Source organism: Psammomys obesus, unplaced genomic scaffold (assembly GCF_907164565.1).
Source record: "Psammomys obesus unplaced genomic scaffold, mPsaObe1.curated_primary_1811, whole genome shotgun sequence".
Taxonomy (NCBI): Eukaryota; Metazoa; Chordata; class Mammalia; order Rodentia; family Muridae; genus Psammomys; species Psammomys obesus.
Genome location: NW_026586550.1, coordinates 7,678,092 through 7,698,625, shown reverse-complemented (window position 1 = coordinate 7,698,625; position 20,534 = coordinate 7,678,092). Strand labels below are relative to the sequence as shown.

The window sequence follows — 20,534 nt, the reverse complement described above, 5'->3', positions numbered from 1 at the left end:
TGTCTCATATGTTGTCAATGCAGCAGAATGGCATGTGGAGCAGGAAGCAGGTAATGGTAGCAGGTGAGTGTGAGGGAAAGACCTCTGTGGGAACAGGAGGTCCAGTTACTCAGAGGGAAGGGATAAGGGAGATTATTGCACATCCAAGCCAGAAGTAGGGTTAGACATGATGCTAAGACACAAACTTACTTTTTTCTCCAAGTAAGCATAGTCCATGGCTTTAGAGTCTGTGGTAATCAACTTTCATTGTCAGTCATGGGGGGGGGGTATTAAGAATCTCCTTGGAAACACATCTAGGTGTGTCTGTGGGTGTTTTCAAAAAAGGTTTAATGGAATAGGGAAGACCAGTCTTAAATGTAAGCAGCATAGTTTCATGTGCGTGGAGTCCTTCCTGGGACGAATAAATACCAAAAATCTGGGGTAGATACCAGCATCCATCCCTCACTGCGACCCGACAGTGAGGTCAGATGCAATGTGACCAGCTGCCTTGCCTTGTGACTTCCCCACCATGTGGGCCTCAAACTGGGAGCTAAAATGAACCTTTCCTTCCTTCAACTGTTTTTGTGGGGCACCCCTGAGATGCAGCGAAGCCTGTGCTCTCCCTGAGTGGAGAAAAATGATCGGCTCTAGAGAGCACAAGGCAATGAAGCTCTTTCTGCCTGAGTGCACTGACCTTTGACAGCCATTTCATCAGCATTTCTGGAACACAAGCCTGTGAGGCCTCCTCCGCAACTGCTCCTATGAGCAGGGCCCATTCCTTTTTGGCTCAAATCCAAAGCATCAGTCTCAAACCTCCAGACTGGGGAAAAGCAAAATCAAACCCATAGATTCTGGGAATGTAGTTAGAGAATAGCTGTAGGAGACAACGAACATAGCAGCCAGACTGCATGAACCCCAGGAGAAAAATGATTCTCTGCCACTGCCTGAAAAAACAATTACATTTTTCAATATTCCTCCAGTAGAGACTCAGATTTAGCATCACAAAATGTAAAAATCATTGGCCTGAGCCTACTTTTGCAGTTTGGCTGGGTAATCCGGAAAAAGTGGCTATGCACACACGCACGCACACACACACACACACACACACACAAGAAAATGCCTTTGAAACCAGGTTACCAGGATATAAAGACCGGGCAACATTTGACTAAGAAAAATATTTATTTGCAAGAAATGGAAATACAAATGCATTACAATTTCAATTTTTTTCAAACTAAGTACAAGTATACTACAAAGCTTACTTTCTTTTATTTTTTGGTATTTAATTAGCTAAGATGAAGGATAAGCCATAAAACAGTGCAACAGGTCAGCTGGATTTAAACAACGCTGATTTATCTAGAGTCTTTCCAAAGAGAGCAAAAGTCAGTTGCCAGTCTAGGCAAGGAAAGCTCATTGATGCCTGCATCAGCCTCTGGGCTCTGCTCTCCACTGCTAGGGAGGGTCAGCCACCCACAGTGTGCCTGAGTGCTGGTGCTTCCTATAGACTCCTAATATGTTTCATCTGAAAGGTAGAGTCCCTAAGCTGTGCGGGTCATGCGTGTACAAAAGTACCATTCCCATCCTGCTGTTGAGCAAAAGACAGCAGAGAAATGGAGCCCGAATCTGGATTCCCTTCACCCAGATGCACCCAGAAGCCTCAGGAGCTAGGATAAGAAGGGCACCAGACAGGCATGCAGAGGGCATTTCAGAGAGCTGAGCACTGTACAGTGGGGCCGCTGCAGTGGATAGAGCTGATTCTGCCCAGAGAGCCAAAGATCATCTGTGTGTCTTCAGAACCAACTCCAGACACTACCATATTGCCCCCCCACCCAGCATTTACTTCTTATGGCAATGAGCCACCCTTGCTTTCCACTTCAGTCAAGTTCAAAGGCTCAACGCTAACCTAGCACAATACTCAACATCTTAGAAAAATAATCAGGAAATACGACCTTCCTTCTAGAAACCGAGACAAAGGCAGTCCTGAATTTTATGCTGCCACAAACAGTTAATGTTTTTCTCCCTAGTGCATTGTGCTGACCTATTGGCCCAGAGGCACAGAGTATTAATTTTCAAATGGGCTAGTGCCTTTGCATCCAGAAAATGCTCTGTGGTGAGGATTTAGAATACCTTTAATCCTGGCTGGCCACATTGTTTTATGTGATTGCACCTCTATTTACAAAATGGTATTTTCCTAATGGATATAACCCCATTTCTTTTCCTCTGTTGGGCAAATTTAACACTGGTTCACTTTTAAGGAACCATCTCTGAGTCTATGGACAAAGCACCCACCCACAACTTCAATCTAATGCTATATAGTAATACATGACACCTTTCAGGGACAGGAAATTCCTGCCATCCTGGGTTCAGATATAAGGCACACTGGAGGCATGAGTACCTAGAAGAGGAATGTGTATGTGTGTGTGTGTGTGTGTGTGTGTGTGTGTGTGTGTAGGAGGAGAAAGGAAGGGAGAAAGAGGGAGGGAGGAGAAAGGAGAGAAAGAGAGTGCATTAGTACTTGGGTCTTCTGAATGGTGACTGGCAAACTGGTTTTCCAAGTCCCTCTTATTTTCCAACATTCCCAACATGTCTCAGGAAACCTGTTTTTCCTTAGTAAAACTGCAAAGTCCAGGGAGTGAATGAATGGATGAGCTAGAATCCGTCCATGTTGGTTCCTTCCAGCCCCCACCTTACTGCTTTCCCCACTCTCTCCTGTAACTGCCTCTGGGTGGTGGGAGCAGAACTTACCAGATCACCCTTCTGCTAACTGCTTCTGTTACAAGTGTTGTAATAAAGTGGTTCTCACTAAGACCCTACTGTTCATGGCTCCACAGGTCCTGCTGCAAGAGGAGTGCCAAGTGCTCATCCAGGTTTCTCAAACACTTGGCTCAGCAGGAGCAAATTAGCAACTAAACACCTTTTCTCCCATTTCCATGCCTCCATGTTGGCAAGGATCAGGCAGATGTCCACTCCTCAAGTAGGGACAAGATGTCTCCATTTCTCCATGGGGTTCACATATATACCTAACAAGGCAAGTATATCCACAGAAGCTGGCTCAGGGATACTTCAAATTCTGTTTTGCTGCTTTTTTCTGGGTCTGAGAAAAAAGATGGGATAAAGGGGACATAAAGCGTGGGAAGAATTTTAACAAAACACCTGTGGTGAAATGATGGACACAGAAGTAGTTCAATATCCATGCTGTATATAGAAAAAATATTCATAGGCACTGTGGGGCATCCAAGTGGAATTGATGATTAAAAGGGAGCATCTATTGACCTAGTATGTATAGTCTGTAAATAATGTGGCCCCCAAAGCTGTTTTACTAATCCACAAAATCATTCCTATGAACTGAATGGTTATCTAATTTTGTCTGCACTGATGTTAGATTCCACCCCCACCTCTGCCAGGAAGGAGCAACTGAGCTCAGCTGTCAGATTTTTATAGAGCACTCTCTTTGTACGAGCTACACTCCACAAGAGTCCTGACACTTCAAAGCCTCTTCCTCCATGCTGCTGCTGATTCTTCTCATTTACAGCATCTACTTCCCAGTGTGAAGTTGGGAGCTGTGAAAAGATCCAGGAGGAGGGGGCAACTGGGTCTCATCTAGGGACAAAGGGACTTGTTCTCTAAATCCTTGCAAGATACCTCCATCTCTAAAGTAATTTTAAAGTGAAGGGGCACCTGTCTATAAGGCAGAGAAACATAGCAAGCTTCTCTAACAGCTGGGCATTTTCACAATTTCAGTTCAAGGTGCTAAGGTCTGCCACTATTTAAAACCTTCAGGGGCAACCGTAAGTTATTGACTGGTCTGCAGGACAGCTCAGTTGGTGAGAAAAACTGATATTCTAGCCCTAAACCTTGAACAGAAAGTGTGTGCACAACCATTAATTACTTGTAACCTATCCTGTCTCATCCAACTCTGCTGGGTCCACTGAGCATCCCAGAAAGATCACTGCTTAATCCCCTTCACTCCCTGAGCCAGGAGCAGAGGGCAGAGGTTTTTCTCATAGAGTGGCAGTGTTGGCTGCACAGAGCTCCTTTAAAGGGCTGTTTGAGTTCTCTGGCTAATGTCCCACGTCTCTCGTTACAGATTCTATTCTGGAAGGCCAATTTCCCAGAGACAAAGGGCCCTGCTGTCTGGAGACAATGACATCCAAAAGAGTAGGGAGAAAAGAAAATAAGGTCCTCAGAGAACTAAGGACATGACTAGACAGTTCCTTCTCCCTCCTCATCCATAAATGGGGCCTCCACCCCAGCTCTCCAGGCACATCAAAAAACCAAGGTTCAGTTCACCAAATGGACACATCAGCCTAAAACCCCACTTCTGCTCTTCAGTGCAAAGTTTTTCTTTTTCATCACACAAACACTATTTCATCCTAGTTTTTTTCCCTTCCTAGGCTCCCACAGGCATCAGTTTTTAAATGTTTATTATGCATAAACATATGGCATTAAAAAAAAAAAGGGATGGGCCAGGCCCAGAAAGAATAAGGGAAGAGAGAAGACCAAAAGAAAGGAGGCTGTCACTAGCCAGCCTCTCTGTACAGCCCAGGTACCCGAGCCTTGCCTGTAGGGGACAGTATCAGCCCTGTAGGCAGTAGGGTGGTCTTGAGCTTGGTCATTCCCTATGATGGTCTGAGCAAACCAAGTAGGGAGCTGCTCATGGGCCCAAACAGCAAACGTTAATGACATGAAGACCTACCTACATATAGCACAGAATGTAAAGGCCAGTATGGCCATAGCCTCTTTTATACAGGCTCTAATGATCACAAAGATGGTGATGATAAAGAGAAAATGAGAGAGAGTGAGAAGCCAAAAAACTAAAGGCCCTTCAGCTGCTGCTAAAAATAAAATACAAAGTGTAAGCACATTTCTTACCTAAAATGTTTTACAAGCTAGGGGGGTGAGGGAACACTTAAAAGAGGCTTCTATCTTATACAATAAAAGCATAATTTCCATTTCTTATTTGTATGAAAGAGGAAAGGATTTTTTAACTACAAATTTTACTTTTTAATCATAAAAAAAATAAAAGGAGTTTGGGGGTTAGTTGTGTCTCTTTGGGTGAGCTGCAAAGTAGCCAAAACTGACTGCGAAAGGTACGACTGTGGATGCACAAATGTCACCAACTCCAGCCCCCTTAGTTAAGGTAGGTAGAGAGAGGGCAGAAGGGAAGGAGGGAGGTAAGGGAGGAGGGCAGTCAGGTATGCAGGACAAGCTAGCAAGGTTGTCAGCAATGCCTACTGTCAGGGTCAAGGTTTCCCATCTCTGTCACAGGAATGCAGAAAGCAAGTGGCCATAGAGCCTGGAGCCTGACCAAGACGACAGTGTTCCATCATTCCCCATGTATTCATCCAACAGGGGACACATGCTTAAGGGGATTTCCCGACAGCAATTATTTTATAGATCTCCAATTTTAAAAAGAAAAGAAAAGGAGAAAACAAGGCATCAACTAGAAAGACTAGGAGTCCCAGATCCTGGGGACTCTCCTGTTCCAAAGGCCAACAGAAGACTTTGCTTGTCAGAAGGGGTCATGGAATCTTTTTACTATGGTCAGCTGGGAGCTGCAGCAAGCTAATAAATACTATTTACAAATGGGGAGGGGAGGCCAGACAGACAGAGCTACTGTCCCATGGGGATGCAGGCTGTGTGTATTTGTGTATTTGTGTGTGTGTGTGTGTGTGTGTGTGTGTGTGTGTGTGTATAGGGGCAGGGATGTATCCTACAAGCAACACAAGGAGAAAGATGGCCTGGAGGAGAAGAGCCTGATGCCTTCAGAAATTGCACTTGCGGCCTGAAAATATGGTGAGAGTCCCATCTGCCTGTGAGGGCATCCCATAAGGACTCTGGGGTGCAGAACGGAGAGAGGAGACTGGAATGATGCTCTGGTACTCTCAGCACAGGCAGGGTCATGCTGGAGTCCTTGTGAGCAAGAGAGGGCAGGAGTCAGTGCTTTGCCACTCCCGACATGTTTGTGGCATATCTGTGGCTAAAGTCTGCGGTGTCAACTGAACACAAGTCATGTCTTCTTCAGAGGGGTTACACCTCACTGGGAAGAACCAGGCAGTATCATAGCACTATTGGTGGAAACAAGCCTGCTCATCCCACCCCTACCACACCCCTAAAATAATTTCCTCTGGCAGTAAGAGAAAGGGATGGAGAGGCACCAGCTCCCTTTTGCATAGAGCCTCGGGGACATACAAGCAGAAACCCCCAGGCTGGCCTCCCATTAAGCCATAATAACACTAGTCCACATCCTCAAGATCCAGCGGTGAAGGAGAAACTTATGAGCAAGGCAGTCTGGGGATGCAAAGATGATGTAAGGAGAAGAGGAGGGTGGAAATGGCTCCTTAGAAGGTGGCATTCACTCTCCTCTCCAGTTCCACAACTTTGAGCGTTTCATTCCCTTCAAGTTTGCTGCCGACCCTGTGAAGGCATCAAACAGAGAAAAAAGTATTAGCCACCAGCTTTTGCTAAAATTCTCAGACTCCATATTGTGATTCAGTTGCAGCCTTGTGGGCTTACCCTGGCAGTGTTTTAAGCTCCAAGTCTTTGCTCCCTGGCTCTCTCACTAGTCACCTGTGCACCTCCATCCATATTCCCAGCTTCATCTGGGCCCAGAGGAGACCCATGGTAGTTTGATGCTGATTTATTTTAAATGGCTTCCAGGGGCGGTTACATGTTTATTTAACGGTCTCAGTGCTCTAAGTTATGGGAAGGAGAAAGTAGAAGGCTAAGGCTGGTATCTTCTCTAGGATTAAGAATCTAGACACGGATTTTTTTTTAATGGATCAACTTAAAATAACATGAGATATAGACTATAAAATAAATACATGCTCAATTGTGAATCAGCTCATTAAGTCTCCCAGCATTATGACAGGAGTCATGGAGGCTTTATTGTTTAGGAGATGTTGCAGTAACCAGAGGGATCAGAGAGGGGCTTCCGTTCACTGAACGAGGAGAGCAGGCTGGGCTGTGAGCCCCGTCAGCTAGCAGCTCAGCTTATCAGGGCTTTCAGCCCTGGCTCCAGGTTCTTTCCATAATGGGAATCAAATTAAGGCTGTTTGTCTTGGGGTACTGACCAGGTTTGTTATAGTACACCGATGGGGCACGGTCAGTACTAGCGTTAAATAAGGACATGTCATGTATACATACAAAAGTGCGCGCCATTATGGACTCTGCTGCACAGAGTTAGGAGAGAATCGAAATGAAATCTTTACTGCCAATCCCGGAGCAACCTCATTTCTGGGCCACCGAGGAGCATAGATTAGCTAATTCCCCAGGCTCACCACACATCACCCAGAGGTGTGTACATGTGTTTCCTATGCTGATCAGCGGCCCCTTCCAGAGTCCCCTTTAACAACAGTACCTTGCGATCACACCAGCCATTATGTTTTCAGAAAAATTCCTACTCCCCACCCCCCAGCTATCTGAAAGAAACAATGTGTGCAGAACCAGGACCAAATATGGATGATTTTCAATGTGGAAAAGATGCACAGTGTTTCACCAGTATAAATGTATGAATGTATACACGCTGGGCGTCCCTAGTCCCCAGGCTTAAACTCTGAGCTGCTCTAAGAACTAAAACTTTCTTATTTATTTCTAAGAAATAAAGTACATGTTTAGACTTGGGTCTCGTGCCCAGGAAACCTCATTATGTATATGCAAATATTTCAACACCTGGAAACTATTCCAAACACCTTCTGATCCCAAGCATTTCACAAGGGCATTTCACCTGCAGTTACAGCTGGACCCTGTGCACTGACATATAAATCATTAATTGTATTCATACCCAGCATAATATTCGTTTACTCTCTAGTTAGAAGGAAACTATAGAATTGGACTGAAGGTATATTTGCAGAACGAGCTCTCTGATGTCACCAGGTGCCTTTTGGAGACAGGAGCTCACGTAGCCCAGGCTAACTTACCGCGGACTCATTATGAAGCTGAGGCTGGCCTCGAATTACTGATTGTCCTGCCTCCTCTTCCTAAGTGCTAGGATTAAAGGCATGTGCTACCACATACGGCCACTCTGTAGCTGTGGTGGAAAATGACTGACGGGACCCACATCCCCTCCTGCTCTTTGGGGCCATTGCTGCCAGCTCTGCACTGATGATGTAAATGCTAGATTAGTCCAACCTAGGCCTTTTCCCTGCTAACGGCCATCAGCAGACTCTTCCCAGTGCTTAAAACAGGTCCAGAGTGTGTGCCCTCCTGCCAGCGCTCACTCACACTCCGCTGTCAGCCACTGGGTCTGTGCCCACAGGACTCACAGGTGCTGCTGCAGCTCCAACAGCACAGACTTCTCCAGGCTTGTCTCATTGGAGAGAATGAAATGGGGAAGATCCACCTCTGGCAGAGCCTCAAGGCCTGAGGAGGCCCTGAGCAGAGAGGAGCCTCTGTCCCAGCCCCCAAGCTCCCCAGCTGAGGCCGGGCTGGACGACTCCTCCAGGGGAGAGTGTTCCTCATAGATTAGCAGGTTTCTGGATCTCACTGAAGAAACAAAAAAGCAACAGATATTAGCAAAACACCACAAGGCCCACACATTCCCTTTACTCCAAACACCCAAGGCCAGTGGCAGATGACAAATCAACACGCTCTCATCTCCTGGGATGGAGTGCCAGCTGGGTCTGGCTTTCTATAACAGCTTCAGGTTTCAGAGTTTATGCATCAAAAATTATACCAATTATACAGGCTGGAGAAACATAAAAGCAAATAAGCACAAAGCCAACTTCCACCCTCACTGCCTTTAAGTGAAACTTCTCTCATCCCTACCCATAACTGTCTCAAAACTACCTTGAAAAACAATTCAAGGAAAATGGGGGTCAAACACTTGGAGTTGTTAAAACCCAGCCAAGTGAGGAGGCATCTCCAGAAAGCAGGCCTTCAGAGTCTTCAGAGACAGCACAGGGCCACCCCAGCAAGCCAAAGGCAGACAGCCTCTATTGCACTATGGGACAGTCACATAGATGGTCCTGTAACCATTTTCCTGAACGCAGAAACTGTGCTCTCCTTAACTTCCAAAGTTTGAAGCCATGTCCCTAGGGAAAGAAACTCCCCAACAAGCCACTGAAATTATCTGAATGGAATGCCATGTTATGTATCTGGTCTAGATATACCTAACTACTGAAATGCATAGACATTTTGAGAATGGCAGAACTGCCTCTGTCTCAAATTCAGCGCTTTACGACTCTGTGTGTGTTGTTACTAGCATAGCTGTGCCGCTCTGTGTATATTCCTTCCTTGTCAACCTCTATTTTCTAAATACTCAAAGGACATCACCGATCAAGGAGAATAGAATATGCTACCTATGTGAACATGAGAGCATCTGAATTCTTTAAGTCTCGGGCATAAGAGAGACAAATTCTCTAACTTTGCCGCAAACTCTTACTGCAATAGCATATAATTCCACTCAAGAGAGATCACGAGGTGTCACAGAAAGCTACATGCCCTTCTTACTCTCTGGTCTTCCAAGATCCACATCACGCCACCCCACCCCCATATCATAACCCAAAAAGAGGTGTCAGAGCTTATCAGAGAGCAAGTCTGGAGCAGTACTGCTAACGACTCTGTGGCATTCTTGAGCATTTCTGGTGCTGCACAGGAGGTCCAGCGGCCACCCCCAGAACAACCCCACCTGCAAACCAAGATGCTCCACTTCTACACATCGGGCCTTCAGATGAGAGTCGTTGAAGAGAGCTGGAAAAGCCAATTGCAGGCAAACAAACCAAGAGGATGACTTACCCACAGAGGCTGTGTACGGCTCTGACAGGCGATGCTGGCTGGGCAGAGCCATCTTGGTGGCAGAAGGATAAGGCCCATAGCCTTGAAAAAAGCTGCCAAATGCAACGGCAAAGCACAGCACAACGACCTGGAGGTAAGAGGAGGACATGGGGAGCTATGGAGCCCCGGCAGCAGAGAGCAGACCTGCAGTGACAAGCTGCCTGGGAGAAGAAAGAACATGCTTCTGCCAGGGAACAGGTCAGACCTTCAGGCATGCCCTTGCAATGACATGCAGAGGGGAAGCCCTGCATGTCATTGGAATGGGACACACAGTCTCTCCAGCTTCCTTCATTCTAGGCGTGTTCAAGGTAGTGGAATCCGGAAATAAGGGGTTGGCCTGAGGGAGTCCCCTTTGGGAAACTCACCATGAGGCAGGTGCCAGTCTGTGTGCCAGCTAGCTTGCAGGTTCGAGAGACCTTCCCCATCACCAAAGTCTGAAGCTTCTGAAGCTGCTGAAGGAGAGTTCTGCCAAGGTGACAAATGAAAGCCAGAAAGGGGCACATGAGATGCAGATACTTTGAACGACTCTCCTATAGAAGTAATGGCGGCTTCACGCCTGCGACTGAGTAGGGTCCTGAGGTGCTGTTTCCTTAGGGGAAAGACACTGCCTGAGGACCACACCTGCTGGCAGCATCACTGCAGAACCCTCTGGAGCTTCAGACTCAGTCTTAACAGCCTATCCTGTTCTTTCACTGTTCTGGGCAAGAGAGGAGCCCCCAAATAACCCCTAACAGGGGTGACACTCTGATTGGATCATTACCAAAGTCTCTGTGTCACCTCTCTCCAAGTTCATCTGTTCAAACTGAACCTGCAACATGATGGGTAATAGACAGGGGTTGGGGGAAGGGGTGGCAAGCAGGCCTTGAGAGCGGAGCTTTAATAGCAAGCTTGGTGCCCTTATAAGGGGCTGAAAGTAGAGTTCTTCACTTCTATTACTCCAGAACACAGCTAGGAGCTACCTTCTTCTTATGCACCAAAAGGCAGCCCTTACCAGACACCAAATCTGCCAGCACCTTGATCTTGGCTGCCTCAGCCCCCAGAACAGTAAGAAATAAATTTCTGTTGTTTCTAAGACACTCTATTGTGTACTGTTTTACAGTAGTCTGAACAGACCAGGGCAGTGGTAATTACCAGGAGGCTCATTTCACCAAGAGATGAGAAACACTGATCTATAAAAACTGAACAGGAGAACGGGAAAAACAAAGACCAGCAGAGAACAATTGAAGGAGTGGCCAGAGGTGGTGGTGATGACTGGAAATGGCCAGTGCCTCAGTAACAAGTATACACACAGCACTCTGCATAGGAAGTAGGGAGAAGGAGGAGAGAGGGAGAGAAAGGTGGCAGTGTGGGTGTTATTCCCCAGGACAACTGTGAAAGTTCAGAGATGAGTACAGCAGTACATGCTCTGTGAAATATCAAGATGTGGTCTGTGAATGTCTCTGCAAATCCTAAACCGAGAATGGCAAGACACGCAGAGATCTTGGCAGCACAGCCTCCTGGATTAGTGTCTCCCCGGAATTCAGCGTGGTCAGCATGAAGCACTGCAACCCCTCCTCAGCCTTATCTGCTCTGCTCAAGGCCAGGTGTTCGTGACAAAAAAAAAAAAAAAAAAAAAAAAGGAGATGTTTTATGAGAAAATACAGTCTCTCAAGTATCAAAGATTTTCAGAAAAATGCACACCATGATGTAATGTTTGAGAGTCACAGAAGAATTCTGGGATTTCCTTTAGGGCTTGCTTCCCATCACAGCCAATCCCCTAAATGGCTTTCAAATGCTGAAATCACACACAGGTTTTTCCTAAGATTTGCAATTCTACTCTAGCCAGTATCAAAGAGAGCATTCTCTTAGTTTAAGCAAATCAAGTGCGGGCTGGCTTTAAGGTCAGTTTTCCCTCTGCAGCTTAAGTGGTGTTGGGATGGATGGAAGAATTGGAAGAGCCCTCAGCACACAGGGTAGAAGCTTTCTGATTTCAAAAAAATGTCCCTGTGGTCCCATCTACCCTATGTTTCTGCCTTGTAGAATAATCTCAAGTCAGCAACAAGATATTTACCATGAAAGGCTATTTGCTTAATCATACTTTTCATTTTGGTTATATAAAAGCATGACCAGCTGTGATTAGACATGACCTGTGTTTATCAAAGTAGGCTGTGCTTTAAAAACACACATTATGTTGCTCAAGGCTGAGAAATACTGATAGCACGTCTATTTTAAATTCTACTTTAAAATTCCAAAACCAAGAATTCCTGTGTTGCAGTACCTTGCTTCTGTCATTGAATGTATTCTCTCTCCTACCAAAATTTCCTCAGAACACCTCAACGCTACCCACCAGCAAAATCCCTACCGCAGCACCAAATGCCGAGTGATTTATGCCTGGCCACTGGCTGGGTAGAACTCATTCTGTGGCTTGAGATTCTGCCAGCCACAGCATGCGTGGCATAGAATGTCATCTATAATGCCAGCCCCCAGTCCCTCGCTTGGTTCTCCCTGAAGTCCTGAAACATAAATACAAGTAAATCCGTGAATGGGATCACATCTTCTAGGGCATCAATCCTAAGGGCTTGGCTACTAAACTCCAGCAGGGGCCTTACTGCTTCCAGTGTTGGCTGGCACTGGGTACCTCTACTCTGCCTTGAGCACCTTTGTGCCAGGATACAATCTCAGCTGTGCTCTGCACATGGGTGGTTTTCCTCTCACCACCCAGCCTTCAGCTAGACAGAGCCATCCCAAGCTGCACCAATGCCATCTACTTTACTCCAGAATCCTCCTGTGTTTGGAGGTAATGGCTATCTTTTTTTTTGCCTGTTTACCATCAAATATTCCACACTTGCTCTCTGCCCAGCTTCTACATTCTTGTGAGATGCTGAGAAAACAGACTCCCCAGGACAGCAGAAATACTCCTCCCTTCCAATTTCTGGTTGGGAATACTGAGATTAGTCCCCCTTACCTAAGACAAATATTCTCCCTGGTCCAACCACTCCCCCCCCACACCCCTCTCCCAGAAAAAGGGCCCTCTAACAAGGGAGATATAGCTAAGCCCTTTGGTGGAATGAATGCCACAGGTCTAAGTCAGACCACCTCCCAAACCTCCCAGTTACAGGTGCCAAACGCCGAAGGTTTGGGGGAGGTACTGAGGCCTGGCTGGAGGAAGCTGTGAAGGCTGAGCTCACCACTGGCGAGCCTTCACTTTGCATCCATCGGCTTATCCAGCCTCGAGGATGATCACACACTGAGTCGGCTGAACGGAAACCTGGGCATTTCATGCTCCTGGCTCCTAACCGCTTATAACCCAGCCCTTTAAGATGAACAAACATGTAGTTTCAAATACATACTTCTAGTTTGGAATTCTGGCTGAGTGCAACAGATTGGTGATGTGCAGTTTGCTGCTGCTTCTCCTGCTGGGGTTAGTGAAGGTGGAATGAAACGATACTGTTCATGTGTGTGAATGAGCAGCACTCCAAAGGCCCTGCCAGTCAGCAATCCTGAAGCATCCCGACAGGGAAAGCAGAATAACTCATCCACCTCAAGCATTCACATAGGTTCCTCTGGGCCAACAAAGACTGGGGGATTCATGCATAATCCTACAAAAACTGTCCTTCCAACCCTACAAAAAACAGTGAGTGAGTTCTAGGAACCGACTGTGACGCAATAATGAGTAGGTGCCCCAGAGGACCATAGCTAGTGAGCGCCCGGCCAAGGTGTCAAGTCAAACCGCCGGCCTCCACAGCTTGCAGACCTTCTATAGGAACAACACAGCCCCTTACTCAGCAGCCTAATAAAATTCACAGTCAAAGATTTCTTAACACCCAGTCACATTAATGGGATATGGACAACAGCCCGTGGACTGTTATGTACCATGAGACACAAAATGTCACTACTACAAATAACCACAGAAGGTTTGGCTGTCACAAAACCCAGGTGAAAATAAAGGGACATGGGAAGCAATCCAGTAGTGAGGCGTGTACCAGCTAACGTTCAGTAATAATGACAAAAATACATGTGTGGGGATACACACTTGTATATATATATATATATATATATATATATATATATATATATGTATATATATATATATATACACACACACACACATATATATATAGTGTGTGTGTACCTGTGCATATATGTGTGTACTTATGTATATGAGTAAATATGTATGTACATTTATGTATGTATTTTGTGTACTTGTGTGTATATGCACATTTCTATGTATATGTGTGTACCTATGTGTGTGGATATATATGCACACGTATGTATCTGTGTATACACATGTGTATGTGGATATATATGTATGTATATGTAAATGTGTCTGCTGTATGCATTCATCGTGTTACATGTGTGTGGAAGCGTGTATATCTGTAAGTGTGTATACACACATGGATATGTATGTCTATATGTGTACATGTGTATGTATATGTATATCTGTATATGTATGTCTTATCTGTATCTGTATATGTACATAGGTTTATGTGTATATACATGTGTGTATGTATATACGTACACATGTACACATGTATATGTATGTAAATGTGTGTGTGGTGTATATGCATGCTTATGTACATGTATGTGTATTATGCATATGACGAAAGCAGAAAGAAGACCATGAAAGGGGAGAATGGGTAATGAATACAGGTGACTGGAAAGCAGAAGGTGAACAGAGAATAGTGGCTGAAGAGAGCAAATAAGAAGCAAGTACAGTGAGATATATACACAGTGCCACAATGAGCCCATTGTTTATGCTAACTTTAAACCACTCACACCCAATGCAGGGAAATAACCCCTTGCAGAACATCTATAGGTGTGTTAAAGATAACGCGAGTGACAGCCAGAGGGGCTCAGAGGAGCCTGCACGGCTTTGGGGGCCACGAGGCTAAGCCCAGGATTTATTTAAATAAAGAGAAAAGATGAGACCTGTTACCCTGTCAGATGCCAAGTAGACGGGTGCTTAGTGATGCTCAGCCGCGCATAAATGGCAGGATGAGAAGACTGGCTCTTCAAGACCTCACCATGACAACTCTGTGCCTCTAATCAAGATCTTTAAGTTGTGCACTTCAGCAGCTCAGCAAAGCGAGTTTCCTTAGCCACAGCAGCTAACAGAACCAGAGAAGACGACTGCCTCTGCCTGGGGAATCTGGTTTGCTAAAACAAATGCATCTCTGAAAAAGAAGCAAGCTTCTTCCTCAGGAAAGCCTAGGAAAGATGGATTATTCTGAGGTGATGTGGGACAGTCTTTGATGCTACTAGGACAGCTGTCACCAGCTGCAGCATTGAAAACTTGGATGACAAAGCCAGTCAAGCACCCTGAAGGACCTGATGTAAGAAAGGCAGGGACCAGGTGAAATTGAACTATTATTTTAAAACCATAGCTATGAAAACAGCTCTAAGACACACAGCTGTGCCTCCAAAGTTCCACACGCACCTCCATTATTATTGTGTTTGAAATCATTACCGAGCCAGGCCAACTACGACTTAATGAATTCTTGGGCTTCTGGGATCAAGGTCTTAATTTAGAGGACAAAACACTCTTAACATACATTTTTTTTTTTTTCTGGGCCAACAGATTTTTTATAACTTGTAAAACTGGAGTGTCCAGTTCAATTGAAAATGTTGATTCTTGTCCTACTGTAAATTGTAAAAATAAACTTACTGGCTATCTTCATATATATCTTTGCAAAAGAACAGTCAAAGAAAGTGACAGCCTTGCCCCAAATAAAGCCCTGTATCCCACACAGCCCATCAAAGAAACCTGAGAGAAGTATTCAAAAGCATCCAAGATTACATGACACATTCTTACAGGAACTGGAAAATACATCAATGGCCCGGTATGTTATCTTTATATTTGGCTGAATTTTGTTTTCGTCTATATCCTTTATTTCTAAAATGAAAAGGGAAAACAGAAAGTAAGAAGGATATACACCGAGTGTAAGTAAGCCTTTGAATATAAAGGAAATTCATTCCCCACTGGAGTCAGAAATAACAGAAAAAAGGACACACTGATGGACACCAGTTACGGGGTCAGAGATTCACCCCATACCCTCTCTGTGTACACACCTCCCATTAAATCCATAGCATACCTTACTAGAAATTGAGTTCAATGGCTCGTGAATGTGTGTGTGTGTCTGTATATACACACATGTGCAAGCTACTCTCTGGGTGAATCTGCCTCTTTCAGAAAATGATGAAAACTTTTTTTTTTAAACATCCTTATGAATACCAAGAGTGATGCTTTCCAGATGCTAAATCATAAACTCTTAATAAGACATGAGATCAGTTGAGTTGTAACTGTTTTACCATTTTAATGAAATGAAATCAAACAGAAAATACAGTATCAGGGAATACCTGACAGTGACTAATAGTAATAGAGAATATATTCACATTAGTTATCTATAACATTTATCCATATATGCTTATGCATTATGTCTGCTGTAGATAATATAAAATATGAAGAGATTTTACAAAGAAAAGATCTCAGTGTAACTTAACTAGTACACACTCACACACACAGACTCTCCCCCCCCCCCCAATGAATCAGGGTCTCAGACAAGCACCCATATCCCATTAAAGCAAAATCCACCTACATTCATCCATGTGTTAGCCTTCCCACACTACCTCTGTGCAGTCATACAGAGCTAGTGTGTGGCAAGTTCTGAGCCACTGAGAAGAAGTTCAAAGGCCAAAACACCTACCTATCAGGTATGAAGGTGGCAGGATGCAATATCAACAATTAGAAATTCCATCAAGGTCCTTCAGAAGGAACATGGACTAGCTCAGTATCTTAAACAGTAAAGGATGCCAACTACACCTAATACTCTTGGACTGTAATACCCTTTCTTTATGTTCTTTTGCTTTTTGAAAGTCATTTGTGGGGCTCTGGCCTTAAGAAGAGAGTAAGCGATGGTAAAGGTTAACATTTTCTCCTTTTTCTCTCTGCGTGAATTCTTTTAAAATAAATTACTTTAGGGCTGGAGGGATGGCTCAGAGGTTAAGAGCACTGGCTGCTCTTTCAAAGGTCTTCAGTTCAGTTCCCAGCAACCACATGACAGCTCACAACCATCTATAATGAGATCTGGTGCCCTCTTCTGGCTTATAGGCAGAACACTGTATACATAGTAAATAAATCTTTTTAAAAATTATTTTAATTTTATATGTATGGATATTTTTTTGCCTCTATATATGTCTGTATATTACATATATACAGTGCCTACGGAAGCCAGAAAAGAACACTGGCTCCTCTGAAACCAGAGTTACAGACAGTTGCGACCCATCATGTGGGTGCTAGGAATCGAACCTGTGTCCTCTGGAAGAGCAGCCAGTGCTCTTAATTCCTGAGTCATCTCTCCAGCCATATTTCTGAGGGATTTCTATATTATAGGACATTTATTTTATAGGTACTAGAGAGCATTTCTGAATTACTATATTACTTAATGCCCTAGGAACACACAAAAGAGAATTTTCAAATATTTACCAGGTCTGTGAGGTTTCTAAACTCACTACTAAGGTACACTAAAATGCCTGTTTGATCTCTCTGGGAGCACTATGGTAGAGCTCTCAACACCTCTTTGAAGTTTGAGATATTTTCATATGAAAGAAAGCATACTGCATACAACAGAGGGTGTAGATACTAGAGAAATGAGAAGTGAATTAAAACAAGATAAAAGTCTAGAGAAATGTTACTTGAGTAATTTCTCTGTCTTCAGTGGCTTCTCTGTATATGCCAGAGGGTAGGCTCAGCCGGTAACTGGTCCAAAATAGATGAGAGGAGCTTACACCCAGGAGACATGCTAGTGTGTATGGAGGAATGTCATAGACAGTGCAAACTAACTCACCTTTGTAGGCTCAGCCAACACCCCAGGAGAGCCAGGACACAGACAAGGCCCAGTAGACTTAACTGAAAAGACCTGTGATAGGAATTCTTTTTCTATTTTGTTTTTCAAGCCAGGGTTTCTCTGTATAGCCCTGGCTGTCCTGAAACTTGCTGTGTAGATCAGCCTGACCTCAAACTCAGAGATCCACCTGACTCTGTCTCCCAAGTACTAGGATTAAAGGCATATACCACCATGCCTTGCTTGTGTTAGGAATTCTTACACAGGGTTTAAAGACCAAGAAAAGTAGAGTTAAGAGGGGACTCACTAAAAGGAAAGGTCAAAGATTGAAACTGGGTGATTCTCACTGCTGATCAAATACCTATCACCAACTCCTGTGGCCTGAGCAAACATCCTGTGCATCCCATATGCCTCATGGCTTTTTCTCACACTCTAAGCTGGGTTAGCTGTCTATAAGGCAGTACTAATGGCTGCAGTTTTCTCTATACCATGTTTGACTTCTGAATTCTTGAACTCCTAGATGTCATCACTCCAACATCCTGAACCTGAGCCTGACTCCCTTTTCCTTCCACCCCTGACTGTACCCAGCGGGGAACAGGACAGTACTCTCCAGTATCCTGAAGAGACATCAGAAGTATGACAGTCAACCTTCAATGTCAACTTGACTAAAATCGATTAGGAGACACACCTCTAGGGATGCTGGGAAGTCCTTCCAGAGAGGATCAAGGTGAGGATATCCACCTGAACGTGGGCACTACCAGCCCATGAGCTGCAGCCCAAGCCTGAATGAGAAGACAGCAGAGTGCCACTAGGCACGGTGTGGCCACCCACCCCACCCTCCCACCGCATCTTGTTCTTCATGTTAGACTGTACTGTCTCAGACCATGAGCTAAAATAAAACCTCCTTTCTCAAAATGTTTTTGTCAGATATTTTGTCATCGCCAAGGAAAGTAACTACGCCAAGAAGGGAGCAGGTGCCGTTCTCTGGGCATGCCAGGAGTGAAATGCCCATCTGCCCTTTCATGTGGGTGTGCTCTCAGGACTGATTAATGAAGTTGACAACCTAAAGGGGTGAAGTAATATCTACCACTGGGCAGGAAAGTGGGCTTATTTACAACTTGCTAAAGAAGCAGGGAGTCCCCAAGCCTATGGCCTTCTTTGTCCTTGCCAGTAGGAGAGCAATGCCCACCTGGATCTTTTCTGGAATGTGGTAGCAAAGAGAACTAATATAGATGTGTCAGTGGTCACACTTGCCTGCTTTGCTGGGAATAACAAAATCCTCAGATCTTCTATAGTAAGCTCAAATCAAATCTCAGGCTGGATACTATGAAGAAGCACCCTCAATCTCTCTCCCCTCACCCCCTGCCCCCATCCTATCCCCTACCTCTGCCTCAGCTCCAACCACACACACAACCTTCACAAAAAATTATCTTTGGTACCCCATTGGCCTTAGGGGTCCACTGGTTCCAAAGTTTACATTTCAGAGAACAGACTTGGGATAGAAGTTCACACTGACCCTGGAAATGGGTTAAGAGCACTCGGACAGAAACTTCTAAGATCCTGGGTACCAGCACAGAGTACCAGTTCTGAGGAGATGCATCCCATGGAGAAGGTGTGGTCAGAGAAGAGAAAAGCAGGACCCTCTAAAGCAGAGGCCCTCCTGGCAGCTGTAAAGTTGCTCCATGCTGTGTGGAGGAGAGGGCAGCACAGCATGAGGGAGGCGCAGACAGACATCAGGGTGAAAGTCAAGAGGCTGGGTTCCAGTCCCTTTTCTACTCGGAACTGTTTTACAACTTTAATCTCACTGGACCTTATGGTGACTTAGCAGGGAAACAAGTTCTCTAAGATGCATTTTAAGACCAAATTCCTAAGAGTCTAAAGAATCAAGGCAGGAGGAGAGAGACTGCAGCCCACAGCCTTTTAGAGGCCGAACAAAGCAAGTGATGAAGGGCACAAACTGAGCCTCGAACAGCTTCCTGTAATGGGCTGGGTGGGATACGTGTATCACTTAGGCAAAGTGGCCCCGGGGCGAAAGAACAGGATGTCTCAGGAGTGAGGCAATGATGGGCCTTCCTGCAGGGTCAGTGATGAGCTCAGAGCCACAGAGGCGTCTCCTGCAGCCCCAACCCACTGCTAAGTGCGAACACACTTGCTGACTGAGCTCAGGAGAAAGGGTCCCCAAGGACGCCATCTCACTTCTATCTTCATTTCCTTGATGGCATGCAATTAGTGGATCATCTTAGGAAAGGCGTCAGGAAGGTGCATTCATACCATGTGTCAGCTCTGGAGAGAGAGGAAATAGAGACAGCCCCACCCCACCCCCAGCTGGCTGGCCCCCATCCAGTGCCCTGAGCTCAGAAAAAGGGGTCCTTTTCTTTAGAAATCAATAACATGTTAGGATCCTATAGCTAAAAGAGTTCAGATTGGAACTCTTTACCTTGCTCCTAAGATAGGAGATGTTTACTCACCGCATTATGTCCTGTGAGATGATGGCACCCTGCATCTCCCACCCATGCCTGCAATCTGAGTTCCCATCCACACTTGTCATCTGTTTCTGCTTCTGTCCAGCTGCCTCCAAAGGACAGCAATGGAGAAGCATCAACAGTTACACAAACACAGCTGTGTGTTCACTCAGTCCAAACCTGTGCTCAGTTCAAACACCATGTGACAGGACGAGGGGTCCAAAAGACTCCCCTGCCACCTGGCACCGGGACACAGGGTCATCAGTGTTTACGCCATAGCCGTTTTGGTTACTGTGGTCTTCCAAGAAAGGAAAGGCCCTTGTGAAAAACAGGAAAGGGAGGGCAGAATGGAAGTGGTAGGAAGGCAGGCCCCACCAGAGACCATGCAAGAACAGCGCTTTTATGTATTTGCCTCTTAAGCCAAAATACATGAAATATGGGTCCTGGCTATGATGAACACACAGAGGCTCAGGAGGGGGCCCGATGGAGACTCTTGGTAGTC

General features: G+C 45.2%; 1 protein-coding gene across 5 annotated transcripts in view; it reads right to left on the bottom strand.

Moving 5' to 3' along the window:
- Nucleotides 1–1,139: 1,139 nt before the first annotated feature.
- Creb3l2 (cAMP responsive element binding protein 3 like 2) overlaps nucleotides 1,140–20,534 on the bottom strand; it is a 118,253-nt gene continuing 98,858 nt past the window's right edge. For 4 of the 5 annotated variants that reach the window (XM_055602089.1, XM_055602085.1, XM_055602087.1 and 1 more), the window contains 4 exons: nucleotides 10,116–10,215; nucleotides 9,712–9,838; nucleotides 8,241–8,460; nucleotides 1,140–6,393 (listed from right to left, as the gene is read on the bottom strand). In XM_055602089.1, the coding sequence (XP_055458064.1) occupies nucleotides 6,318–6,393; nucleotides 8,241–8,460; nucleotides 9,712–9,838; nucleotides 10,116–10,215 (523 nt within the window). In that variant the 3' untranslated portion in view covers nucleotides 1,140–6,317. Of the gene's footprint in view, nucleotides 6,394–8,199; nucleotides 8,461–9,711; nucleotides 9,839–10,115; nucleotides 10,216–20,534 lie in introns of all 5 variants that reach the window. The other variant, XM_055602086.1, reaches the window with a different exon arrangement.